Source organism: Leuresthes tenuis, unplaced genomic scaffold (assembly GCF_036924035.1).
Source record: "Leuresthes tenuis unplaced genomic scaffold, fLeuTen1.0.hap1 SCAF_18, whole genome shotgun sequence".
Taxonomy (NCBI): domain Eukaryota; kingdom Metazoa; phylum Chordata; class Actinopteri; order Atheriniformes; family Atherinopsidae; genus Leuresthes; species Leuresthes tenuis.
Window position 1 is genome coordinate 7,968,843 of NW_027325372.1, and position 12,915 is coordinate 7,981,757.

Genomic DNA, 12,915 nt, shown 5'->3' on the forward strand with positions numbered 1-12,915 from the left:
GGAAGAACCCCTACATTTTGATAAATACAATTGCATCTGTCCTGTTTGTGTCCCTTTGACCCCTGTTTTATGAAACTTGGGCCTAAGCACCCATGTTTCTAAAACTTTTCAAAACTTTTAGTTTTGGATGAAAAATTACATCAAAATGTCACATTTCATTCTATATTTTTAGTCTCTTTTTGTAGCAGAACGGCTTGGTGTCAATGCTGACTGCAGGGTTATCAGTTTTTAGACTGTTTGGACCTGCTTTCAGGTCTAATATTAAAAAAGTATTTGCAGAGATAAGTTGTTTAATAGAGAAACGGCTGCTGATCCTCCATAAACTATATTTCAATATCATCTTGAATTAGTTGTGGTATTCATAGTAGGAACTTGCTTTTCTGGTGGTAAATGTCCCCACAGCAGAAAATATGTGTGTATATCTAAATATATATCTATATATATTATGTAGATATATATTTATATATAAGGATATGTAGATATCGATAGATAGATAGGTATGTAGACGTATTTATGGTAAATTACTTTTTTTTTTTGTTCAGAAAATCACAAGAAAAAGTGAGAAGTCTAAATGGGGTGTGGTTGAATTTCTCCATAAAAGGATGATCGCCCGAAAATTTAGTCTCATTCACTCTATTGGTGAAAATGCATGTCAATCATATCGATGCTCTTAGCTGATTGGTCGGTTTCAGATGGTGTTCCTTCCTGTCGGTTGAGCGCTCCCTCTCCTCGTGCCACCCAGAACCTTCCAGGCTACTGCTGTCCGGCACACGCTGTCAAAATGATGGGCCAGCAGGTTTTAGTGCTCAGTAAGTATTGATATATATTTAAATATATGCTTTCAACGTTTTTATCTAACCTACCGACTGCTGGGTGTCGTAGCTCTGTCCAGTTTGTTGCTGCTTACAGTCAGAGCGGGTCGGCTGTGACACAAAGCCGAGAGAAGCTAAGCATGTGCTAACTTAGCTACAAATGTTAGTACCATACCACACAACCAAGTAGCGGCTCCATCCGGTTGGCTTTAGCACCGTGAGCCCTTGCTGTATACTACCATATACATGCATGCTACCACTAGACAGTCCGCGAAGAGCTCCACCCAACCGGTTTTAGCATCTTTAGCTCATGTGTTCTTAAGAGGCGGAGAGCGTCTGGATGCTATGCTAACTTTAGCTAAGTTTTCCCCGTTACTCAGCATAAACCCTCCGCTAGAAGGTTAGCAAGCACCAAGATGGGTTTTCTTACTGCAGAATGTGGTGTATAGCTGAGGAACTGGAAGTTTATATAAAATGTAGTTTGTGTGTGTTGCTAATATCAGTCTCCAGCTATAACACCGCCTGTAATGTGTCTGCAATTTCACTTACAGATGAGAACAGTAACACATCATGTTAATGATGTTATATTGGAACATGTAAGACACTGGGTTCATTGCTTGTAACATCTACTGTTTTAGGTAAAAGCAATAGATTTTTATGATGAGAGATTCTGTTTTTAAACATTTATTTTGTATGAGGGATGCTTTCAGCTCCAGTTGCTTTGATGGAAAATTGGGACCGGGGAAAATAATATTTAGGTTTATTTCTGCAGTGACTGGCAGTTATTTTAGATCTGCAAAGTCGACCCTATGCGTTTCTCTTGTGTCTGATTTATTTATTGTTTAATTATCAAAGAGAGATTAAAGTCGGAGAGTTATTGTGAGAGCAAACATGAGACTGCAAAAAATTGCATTTCTTTCTTAAATGGTCTTTCAGTTATTTAAAATGCCAATCTATTATTTTCTTTTTATAGTTTCAGGTCTGAAAAATGTTTAATAATGTCAAATGCCTTTTGTCATGTTTTAGTAAAGATATTGGCAGATTATTTGAGTTTTGTCTTAATCAATCTGTTAAAACTAGTTACTATTATTACAAGTGTTGACATATTGAGAGTTAACTTTTTAAAGATTTGTAATTAACTGTTTATTCCCCTTCTCCCAACACATTTGTCTTTATTTTGTTTTGTTACATCTTTTGTGTTTTTATTTTTTTCTGATTTTACCAGACAGAAAACATCAATACAATAATTTTCAGGTTAATCAATGATTAAGATATCTATAAGTGGTTCTTCTCATTAGGTTTAAAGCTTACTTTTACCTCCTGTTGTTATTACTCAGAGTTGTTGTATTTAAATATGAGCTCTCACATAAAGGGGCAGTTTTCTTGTCATACGCTCTTATTGTTTTATTAAAGTTATAATTCTGTAATGTCCGTTTCAGAATAAATGCCCCTTTGCATTAAGTGTGTTGATGTTTCTATGCTGATGTTAACTTCCTCTCTTTTTTTGCCTTTCTGCAGACCAGAATATGAAAAGAGAGTCCGGACGTAAAGTCCAGACTGGAAACATCAATGCTGCAAAGGTTAGTGTCTGCTGGAACACTTTGTTTTAGTTTCTTTCCCTGAAAGGTCTCTGTCCTGAAAGACCCAGTGTTCTCTAACTGTCCGAAGTGGTGGAGTGTGAGCCTGGACAAATAGTCTTTTAACTGATTGAAATAACCTGGAGGTGTTTAATAGCAGGTGCGATCAGAGCAGTATGAATTCTCAAGGAAAGGAGCTTTAGAGCTACGTTTAGTATCTCTTTTTGCATAGGAAACAGCATCCCTCATGAAAGAAAGGAGATCAAGTTTTCTTTTTTTTTTCCTACGTTTTGTAGATGTGGTATTGAGTTAGAATTGAATCACTGCTGTGAACAGAACCAGTTTTTATCAGGTCAGTTATTGAATCATTTGTTCACTCCAGAGCAGTCCAGGTCTCTGTTTCAGCTGCTTCGCTGCATTGATAAATTGGTATCCAGAAGCTCGTTGTCAGGTTTTTATTGGCTGCCAGCTTCGCTACGAGATGAGGCTCATCATTAGCCTTGTCGTGTTGTTCTGTCACATTACCTGCCCTGGTTTTTCACTGAGATCCCACTTGGTCATCACTTATAACGTAAAGATACCTGTTGGTGGTTCAGTGTCTAACATTGCTGTTCATTTCAGACCATTGCAGATGTGATCAGGACCTGCCTCGGCCCACGGGCCATGATGAAGGTCAGATAACTTAAATATGCTCTACACTTTCAGTCATATGCATGGTCATATACATCGGCACACAAAGATAGTATCATGCCACACATTTCTGTTTCTTTGTGTAGATGTTACTCGATCCCATGGGAGGGATTGTGATGACTAATGATGGAAACGCCATCCTCAGAGAGGTTAGAGACATGTTAAACGTTCACTTTCCATCACACTCAAATGTAACTTGGCTATCAATTTTTGAGTGTCCTTGTTTGAATGCTAACCTGCATTTCCATGGCAACAGATTCAGGTGCAGCATCCCGCAGCCAAGTCGATGATTGAGATCAGCCGCACGCAGGATGAAGAGGTGGGAGACGGGACCACTTCAGTCATCATACTGGGTGAGATGATTGATTGGTTTAATTTTTATTTTTTAAGACGTGGGCTGGTCCTTCACAGACAGCAGGTCTCACATGATCTAACATCTGTCTCTCCTTCTGCACCTCAGCCGGAGAGATGTTGTCTGTAGCTGAACAGTTTCTGGAGCAGCAGATGCACCCAACAGTGATCATCAGTGCCTACAGACAGGCTCTGGAGGATATGCTGGAAATTCTGAAGGAAGTCAGGTATTCTTTAAGCCGTCTCAGAGTTTCTGGTCTTGAGCGTGCAGCCTGCTATCGCTTGATTACTAAACCAAACGAACACCGGCTTAAACATAACGTTAAACCCTCATGAAGGAGGATTAGAGGTTGACTTACTGGAGTATATTTATGGTGTGATCAGTGGAAATTGTACTCCTACCCCGGCAGCACCCCAGTAGACACATCAGACCGCTCCATGATGCTGAAGATTGTCCATTCTGCCATCAATACCAAAGCACTGAGCCGCTGGTCAGACCTGGCCTGCGGCATTGCGCTGGACGCCGTTCGTACGGTGGAGCTGGAAGAAAACGGACGTAAAGAGATCGACATCAAGAAGTACGCCAAGGTGGAGAAGGTACGACTATCAGACCGTCTCCTGTTGCTTCTCAGACCTCACTGCTCACTTTAAAATGTGAAATCGCACAAAGTGGTTTGAACTTCCTTGTCCGTCATTTCTCATGATTCCAGGTTCCAGGTGGGATCATTGAGGACTCATGTGTGCTGAAAGGAGTGATGGTGAACAAAGATGTGACACACCCGAGGATGAAAAGGATGATCAAAAACCCCCGGATCGTCCTGCTGGACTGTTCTCTGGAGTACAAGAAGGGGGAGAGCCAGGTATAACATGCTGTGCAACACCCTCTGTCGCATCTTCTGTCACACGCTTGTAGTGCTGTATGTAACGCTCGCCGTGTGCCTGCAGACTGACATAGAGATCAGTAAGGAGGAAGACTTTGCCAGGATCCTGCAGATGGAGGAAGAATACATCCAGCAGATCTGTGAGGACATCATCCGGCTCAAACCAGACCTGGTCTTCACAGAGAAAGGCATCTCAGGTATGTTGCATTTATCCGAACTGAACTACAGCAGTATGGGCACCTTCCTCAGGTGGCGCCCTGTTACTGCCCGACTCGTGTTTAACAAATCAGCCTGTTTACATTACAAAGGCAGGGAAAACAAGTGCCACTCTTTTTCAACTTTTCTGCTATTTACACTCAGATCTGGCCCAGCACTACCTGGTCAAGGCAAACATCACCGCCATCCGCCGTGTGAGGAAGACCGATAACAACCGCATTGCCAGGTACATTTCTTTTTTTTTCTTTTTGTGAAATCAACTCTCAGCAGACACTAGAAGCAGCAACACTTTAAACCTACTTTGTCTTTTCAGGGCATGTGGGGCTCGCATCGCCAGCCGGACAGACGAGCTTCGTGAGGAAGACGTCGGTTTGGGGGCGGGACTGTTTGAGGTGAAGAAGATCGGAGACGAGTATTTCACCTTTGTCACTGAGTGTAAAGACCCCAAAGCCTGCACCATCCTGCTGAGAGGAGCGAGCAAGGAGATCCTGGCGGTAAGAACACCGGCTTGCTGATGGACCGATCAATCAATCGTGTTAATTTTGTTCAGTCTGTAACGCTGTCGGTGGTCTGCAGGAGGTGGAAAGGAACCTTCAGGACGCCATGCAGGTGTGTCGTAATGTGCTGCTCGACCCCTTCCTGCTGCCGGGTGGTGGCGCCGTGGAAATGGCTATTTCAAAGCGACTGACAGAGCGTTCCCGCGCCATTACTGGTGTTGAACAGTGGCCGTACCGTGCTGTAGCCCAGGCCTTAGAGGTCATCCCCCGAACCCTGATCCAGAACTGTGGAGCCTCCACCATTCGTGTTCTGACATCCCTGAGGGTACAAGAAAACTTTATTCATTGTTTCAGTCATCATGAGCGCTTTATTCTTAGTGAGCGAACATCTGTCAGACACCAACACTTAACCTCAGCTGAACAGTGTTCATCAGCAGGTTGAAACATCTGTTCAGGTGCAGCAGCTGTTTAATTAATGTGTGTGTGTGTGTGTGTGTGTGTGTGTGTGTGTGTGTGTGTGTGTGTTCAGGCCAAACACACTCAGGAAAACAGTATGTCTTGGGGTGTCGACGGTGAGACCGGATGTCTGTCTGACATGTCAGCTCTGGGAATCTGGGAGCCGCTGGCTGTCAAAGCTCAGACCTACAAGACTGCCGTTGAGGTCAGAACTGCAGTCACAGTGTGATCCATTCTGATCCTTACTGATCAATACTGATACTGACCTTCTGTTCTCGTGTGTTTTGCAGACGGCCATCTTGTTGCTGCGTATCGACGACATCGTCTCTGGCCACAAGAAGAAGGACAAAGACGAGCAGATGGGAGGTCAGGGAGCCGAATAGACCCACCGAGGTCCAGTTTGACCCAGAACAACATCCGAGTCACTCCAGCGATGTGCGTGTCTGTGTGTGTGTGTATATGAATGTGTGGGGACCAGAAGACTCAATGAAACTTAATAAAAATGAAATTCGGAACCTGATCCTCTTCTCTGGTTTCTTTTCTTCGGATGGTTTTCTCTCTTTAAGCTTTCCTACTAAATTGTTTGACTTAGCCTGAAGCTGTTTCTCAATTTGATTCAAAATGTCTGTTCAGTGAAACGTCAAAGAAGGTCTCACAGGAATAATCTTTAATGATGATGGCGCAGTAAAACTGTGCACGAGGAACATATTAAAGGACCACATTTCTGTCATGTGACCAGAAAAACATTCACTCTCAAAGTCCAATATTTGGTACTTTTGAATAAAATTGATTTTAATATTCCCCATAGACCGAAACAAAAGCAAATAAGCCTTACAGTTAACATTCATTGTGGTTGTTAGAATAACTATTACTACTAAGATGATGCTGGAACTTTAGTTTGGTCCAATGAAACATGACTGGCTAGTGTAGTGGTATGATTGCCACTTTTCATGTGGGAGACCTGCATTCAAATCTCCTTCATGAATGGTACTACCTCCAGCAGGGGTCCTTAGGCAGACCCTATCTGCCTACCTGTAAGTCACTTTGGATAACATAATGTATGAAGAGAAGGGGCTGATGTCATGTAAAGGACCAGAGGAGAGAGCAGTAATTACCTCTACAGATGGATACTGACATTTTTCTTGTTTCGTCAGTCAAAAGGAGGTTTGGTGATGCTGAGGTCATTTTACAGGATGATAATGCATCTCAGCACAGAGCAAAGAGCATTCAAACCTTTCTGTGGTGATGGTGGAAACAGGAAAAACAAGTTCCATGACAGGACTCCATCCTACTGGGGTGATCCATCAGCTCCTTTACCAGCAACATCTTTTGAGTTGTCTTACCCTCTTGAAGGGGTTTTATAATCTTTTCCATTTTTAAACTTGAGTGGGTATTTGTTTTAGAAAAGCAAACTATTTCAGTCTTACTTTATTATTAGTTGTTTTCTCTTTTTTGTATCTTTTTCTATTTTCTCCTTTATTCACTTTCCCTTATTTTGTCCCTCCTGTCAGGTTAAGCATTAATATATATTTTTATCTATATATTAACAATAAACATTAAATTGTACTTAATGGGAGCTTTATATCCATAAAGATAATATTGTTTGATAAAACCAGAATTTTCAGACATCAGAATAAAACGTTTGTGTCATATTTGTGTTTATTTTGTTGTGTCCAGTAAAAAAAAGTGCGATTATTCCATCACTTTGGCCAGAAGCCGAACTCCATTTTTTATCTATTCTTTATAATAGATAATATAATTTGTTTATATAAGATTGTGCGCGCGGGCGGGGCCTCTCCGCGGTCAGCTGACACAAAGGGAGCAGATCATGTGACCCGCAGCACAGCTCGGTCACAACAACAGAGATGGCGGCGGCTGCAGCGAAGGCGCAGAACGGCGGAGTTTGCGTGATTTTACTTGCTTGTGTCTTCATTTTGTGTCAAAGTTTGGTTCACGGAGCAGAGACGTACAAAAGAAAGGTAAGAAACGAGATGAACCAGGAAATGTTTTAAATTAGTCTCTTAGAGAGCAGACCAACAGGAAGAAAAGGCAGGAAGTGAAAGTATCGATTAGTCTTAAACGTTAAACTTCAGACCTACAACGGTTTAAACGTTTGAATAATTTAGTCTTTCATTTTCTTCCTTAAAGTGCAAATTATTTCTTGCTAAGCATTGTTTTGCCTTAGTGAAATTCAAGCGAACTGTATAATATGGAGCAAATGTCATTTTATATAGCTGTTTTGTATTTCTAAAAACTTCTTAAATAGTCATTTTAAACTGAATGTTACAAGAAATATGTAATCTGATGTACTTCACATAGTGTTTTAGTTTCAGAGTAAGTTTATGTTTAGATTGTAGAATTTGTCTGAGTTGGTTTAATCAAATTTGTCATAGCTTCTTGTTTGACTTATTCAAGCTGAATTAATGAGCCTTTTCACTTTAACTGTTTAAATATATCTCAAACCTTTTAATCATGTAAACATTAAGACGTTTAACAGATCTGTCAATTAACAGACTGATCAAAAAGTCTTTAATCAGAAGGATTTAATCCTATTACCCATCGATGTGTTATAAAGCCCTTTGTTTTATCTGATTGAAACACTTTGTTTTCATTAGATTTTTTGTCAGTTTTCTCCTGTCATGTGACCTGCTACTACTGAATAAACACCAATAATCTTATCAGGAAACATCTCCAAACATTCAAAGTTCTCCACGTTGATTAAAAATCTTTTTTGATCATGTGAAATGACTTTCACTTGATCAATAAAACGGTCAGTAAGCTGTTGAAGCCTTTGATTTCTGATTTTCTTCTTCGTGCCTCCACCCCAGCTGTCTGTGGATTTGAACCCAAACTCAACCTTAAAGCCCCCTCCTGGTGGTGATCTGCTGCATGTCAGAGCTGTGGGAGGTAACGACACGCTGCACTTCCTGTTCTGCAGCCAGGGGGCGCCAACGCTGCTGATCGTCCACACCAACACTTCTTCCTCCACTGTCAAGGTCTGCGTTTTTTTTCTTTCTTTTCTTTATGTTTTAGAGGTAAAACAGTCGGCAGCTGCAGTCATAAGAATTTTCAACAGTTTCAGCTTCTCATTTCCCTACCATTTTACTCATGTAGTATTCAACACCATGGCATCATGTTTTTCAGGGTCCCAAAACTTATGATTGTCATTTTCTCGCCACCTTTCTGGAGTAATTCCAGCATATCACCTTCAAGCGCCTTGGCTTGAAAGCAAAATGTGGCCACAACAAAGCATTGGTGTTAAAATGCATGTAGATAGATAGTTTAAAGGCATACTTTGTACTTTTTTATTTCTTAAATTGAAATAACACTTGCTTTTTGTCTTTTTATCCAAATGTAGGCAACCTGCTCTGCTGTCAGAATGTACAGAGTGAATATGCAGACAATAGAGGGGTCAAAAATTTAGTTTATCGCAAGATCACGGCAGAAAAAGCTAAATTTATGGGGTTGCAGGTTGTATTAATTATACAGAGTAGTGTCGCGTTATGATTTCTGAGCTGTCAGTGAATGCAGCATTAGCAAGACAAGGTCAGTACAGAAGTGAGAAAGAGACATTAAAATAGAACATAGCATGCAGGTTGTTTCACAACAGTCACATTTAAAGACACAGAGACACGTGCGCACCTCCACACAATGGGAAGCTGCTTTGTTGGCAGATTTATGAGAAATTTCACTCTCAGCGCAGTGTTAATGTTCATCGATTTGAACTGATCACTGGTTTATAGTTCTCAAAGCTGCAAGTCCTCTGGGAGGTAGTCAAGTTCAATCACTTTTATTTAGAAAGCAGTTCGAACAACCAAGTTTGCAGGAGGAGAACAGTTAGTGGGTGTACCTGCTTTGAAAAACCCTGCGTGTAAACACACCACATTTTGTATTTAGTAAAGAAAAGTTGTCAGTTTGAATGTTAGGGGTTTGAAATATTCTGACACTTGTGTATCTGAACGGCGATCTTTGTTTTATATCTCAGGTGAACTGGCCCGAGTTTTTGGCTCATAACACCAGCGGCAGCCTGACGGTGGAGCCACAGAGCAGTGTCCTGTACAGCACCGCCATCGTCTTCAGCCGGGTCAGAAACGTCTGCCAGTCCACCTTAAATATTTAAGGACAGGTGTGTGTTTCTATGGCATAACTCTTTGTTTTTGTGTCTCTCAGCTCTTGGAGTACGATGATGTCAACAACACGGCCGAGGCGACCTCGGACTTTTTTCCTCCATATGAGCTGCAGCATTTCAACTGGTCTCGCCTCAGACTGAACGGTTCTATGGCTCTGCTGTGCGGAGCCGACCCAACCTTCACGAACGGATCGCTCTGCCTGCAGGTCTGTTGCCATGGTGATGAGTCACAAACGTTCCTTGGAATTAGAATAACTGTTCGACTGCATGAAACACGTTTGATTCCTTCAGTAAGAGTTAATATTTTTCTGTTTAATTCTTTTTTTTTCACAGTTGTCAGTGTTTGACTCGGAGGGGCGTGTCGAGTCATGGCCCCGCCTCCTACATTCTGCTAACTCCTCCCAGGTAGATGTATGGCTTGATGGCATTTTGCCTCAGTCGAATAACTCCAGGTTCCTGTTGGAGCTGCAGTCGGTGGGCGCAGCTTATCCTCTGAGCAGCGTGGATGTTCATCAGTCCATCGATGACGAGTTCACACCTTCAATATTTAAGGTGATAAACAATTAATTATATTGTGCTTAAGAAACCGCAATGGATGATGTTTATGAAGGAAACAAAAAACATGTCACATCTAGAGATGAAAATAAATTTAAATGTTATTATGCTAACTTTCCATGACATTAAAAACCAAAGAGCAGGTTTAAAACTGACCCTCATTCTGATCTGAAACCAGATTAGGTTTAAGAAGTTTTGTGTTCAGACATCAGCATGTTTAGAATCATCTTGAATACACGTCTGCAGCTCATTTGATGTTTTTTTTTTTCCTCTGATTTTAATTACTCTGACTGATTGGGATTGGCAGTTAAAGCAGCTCTGTTTTTGCAGCTTCAGTCACCAGGAAAACCAGTTTGAACCAGTTAAAACACTGCACTCGATGCATCTGTTTAATTTACAGTCGTTTTGTTTCCTCCATTTGGTGGAGTTTGCTTCAGTGAAAGACCATCACGGTCCCACACATGATAACACAGGGTGCTCTTTGACCTCTCAGGTGTCTCAGTGGGTGTCGTCAATGAATGGCAGCTCAGATGTCCTTGGTTTTGTCCAGTGGAAGCCGGTGGCATACAGTCGGCCTCATCCGGTTCTAGAGGACGCCATGCCATGCCGTCACTCTGAGCCACAATCGCAGAGCGGGGAAGCGACCACAGCTTCGTCCAGTCTCATCCGAGCCTTCTACTCAAAACCAGAAGCGATGGGGCTGAATATGAGCTTTGGCCTCGCCGGAGATCCGTTCTACAACAAAACAATGTTCCTCAGCTGGTCTGTACGCTTTGCTGTCATGTCCCGTTAATCAATCAAATCTGATCAATCAATAAACGCTGACCTCCGTGCACGTGTTCCCTGTCTCCCTCAGGACGATGCTGGTGGGTGTCGGCTCTCCTCCCGTTGACTCCTTCTCTCCGATGATTCTTACCATCATGGTGGTGGGTTTGGGGACTCCCATGATCCTCCTGCTGTTGGGCGGAGTCTGCATCTGCCTCCATAAAAGAAAAGACGCCTCATCGGCCACATACGAGCCAATCAACTGACCGCTGAGTCGCAGCCAGTGAGAGACCAGAGACTCTTTTAAATGGAAAGTTTTAGAAAAACTTAACGGACGGGTGAAACACCATGAGCTCCAGCCTTTTATGGACTCTTCATCGAGTCAAGATCATCATTCTGACTTTTATTTCCATGATCAATGACTCTGATCAGTTTCAATCATCCGGTTAATTCAGCAGGAGGCACAGAGATTGTATTTTTTTTTTTTTCAAATCAGAAGCGGGATTATCGGAGCATCCGATGCAACTCACAACTGACAGTGTTTGATGTATTTGATTTAGTTTTTTTTTTTATGAAAAGAAATTTAGAACCATTTCACTGAATTATAAAATTTTAAAATTGATGTTTTTGAGTGTTTTGCAGTTTGGAGCCAATCAACAGTCCATCTCAGATATCACTTCCCGTCTGTGGCTCTGAGGTCTTTTACTGACGATGTAAACCTTTGATGCACCTCACATCTATTTATTATAATAATGTAATACGGCAGTTTGTTTGCAAACAGCTGCATGCTTTAGTTCTTGGAAACTTTTTGGGAGAAAATGTTGCATTTGTTGGGGGACCATCTTCAGCAGCGGATGAACCTGCTTTCAGTGCTACTGCGTTCGTGGCAGCAGGATGGTGTGTAAATAAACTGCAGTCTGTTTAGATCTACTGAGTGGTGTCATTATGGATTTTAACATCACAGAAACGATGGCATCTGACTGGACCTGCTCTGGGTCGACCAATCAGGATGCGAGAAAAGCGACAGCTGAAAACAAACTGACACAACAAGCCTTTTTCTACATCAGCGTTTTGCAGAATTAATCATTTCTTTTGCTGAGCTGATTTGACCTAAATATTGTATTTGAATTAAATGTGCAATATGTAAATTGTCCTAGATTATTCCCCACCCTTATACAGGAGAATATATTGGTAATTACATATTTACACAGTGTCAGTTTGCTCCAACTGAAAGAGGAAGCAAAATGCTGAAATAACTTACCGAAAACAGAAGCACAAGGTTTAACCTCTGAGGTGGAACATTCAAGCATAGATAAACGCCTGTTTGATAAATGACACGATGACATCATCAATCTGTTAAAGCGATGCAGTTGATAAAACGTAGTGAGGTCACATCCACCATGATCGTCATAGTGCGCCTCATTCCAACGAGGTTGATTTGTTGGATTTCTATAGAAAGCAAATGTTTGGCCAAATTACTGCTTGTTCGTGGTATTTTTTTCACACTGCGAATGCAGTTCAGACTTGTGTTGTGTTGAAAGTTCTGATTAAATACAACCAAGTCCGACCTGGTAAGATTTCCGCTGCAGTTTGAAACACAAAAGCACGGATGCATGTTTGAGAGGAACCCGAACATGAAAGAAGTGAAACATCAACACCCTTCGGAGCCTCAATAAGAAATAAATTTAAAGAAAAAGTACATTTTAAAGAACACGACCAACAACCGCACCAAGTGGGACTTAAAACAAGTTTAAAATGTTAAATATAACTAAATATTGAAAAAGAAGCCACGCCTTTAAGAGAATAAATTCCTGAAATGTAGAAAGATGAAAAGAAACAATGTGAAGAAAATGCCTAAAATTAGTGATGCCTTTTTTAAAAGGTTATTTTTTCCTCAATAATTAATATGTTACTGACAAAGGGTGCCGTTCCAGGCGGTCAGGAGCCAACACCACAAATACCTTCACCTGGAAGCAAAAAGTCTTT

At 41.4% G+C, this 12,915-nt stretch overlaps 2 protein-coding genes across 2 annotated transcripts; both read left to right on the plus strand.

Annotated features, from left to right (window-relative positions):
• The first annotated feature begins 718 nt into the window (after nucleotides 1–718).
• Nucleotides 719–6,000, plus strand: cct3 (chaperonin containing TCP1, subunit 3 (gamma)). Its single transcript, XM_072370634.1, has 14 exons — nucleotides 719–809; nucleotides 2,331–2,392; nucleotides 3,011–3,061; nucleotides 3,166–3,228; nucleotides 3,336–3,432; nucleotides 3,540–3,657; nucleotides 3,841–4,027; nucleotides 4,141–4,290; nucleotides 4,376–4,508; nucleotides 4,672–4,753; nucleotides 4,841–5,021; nucleotides 5,104–5,349; nucleotides 5,554–5,685; nucleotides 5,771–6,000. Exons 1-14 carry the CDS (start codon nucleotides 782–784, stop codon nucleotides 5,861–5,863), a joined length of 1,623 nt encoding a protein of 540 aa, XP_072226735.1. The 5' UTR covers nucleotides 719–781; the 3' UTR covers nucleotides 5,864–6,000.
• A 1,320-nt stretch (nucleotides 6,001–7,320) lies between these two features.
• On the plus strand, nucleotides 7,321–11,856 carry glmp (glycosylated lysosomal membrane protein). The gene is made up of 7 exons (XM_072370639.1): nucleotides 7,321–7,459; nucleotides 8,309–8,476; nucleotides 9,466–9,564; nucleotides 9,651–9,815; nucleotides 9,943–10,161; nucleotides 10,658–10,926; nucleotides 11,021–11,856. The coding sequence occupies exons 1-7, from the start codon at nucleotides 7,346–7,348 to the stop codon at nucleotides 11,193–11,195; spliced, it is 1,209 nt and encodes a 402-aa protein (XP_072226740.1). The 5' UTR covers nucleotides 7,321–7,345; the 3' UTR covers nucleotides 11,196–11,856.
• Nucleotides 11,857–12,915: the final 1,059 nt, after the last annotated feature.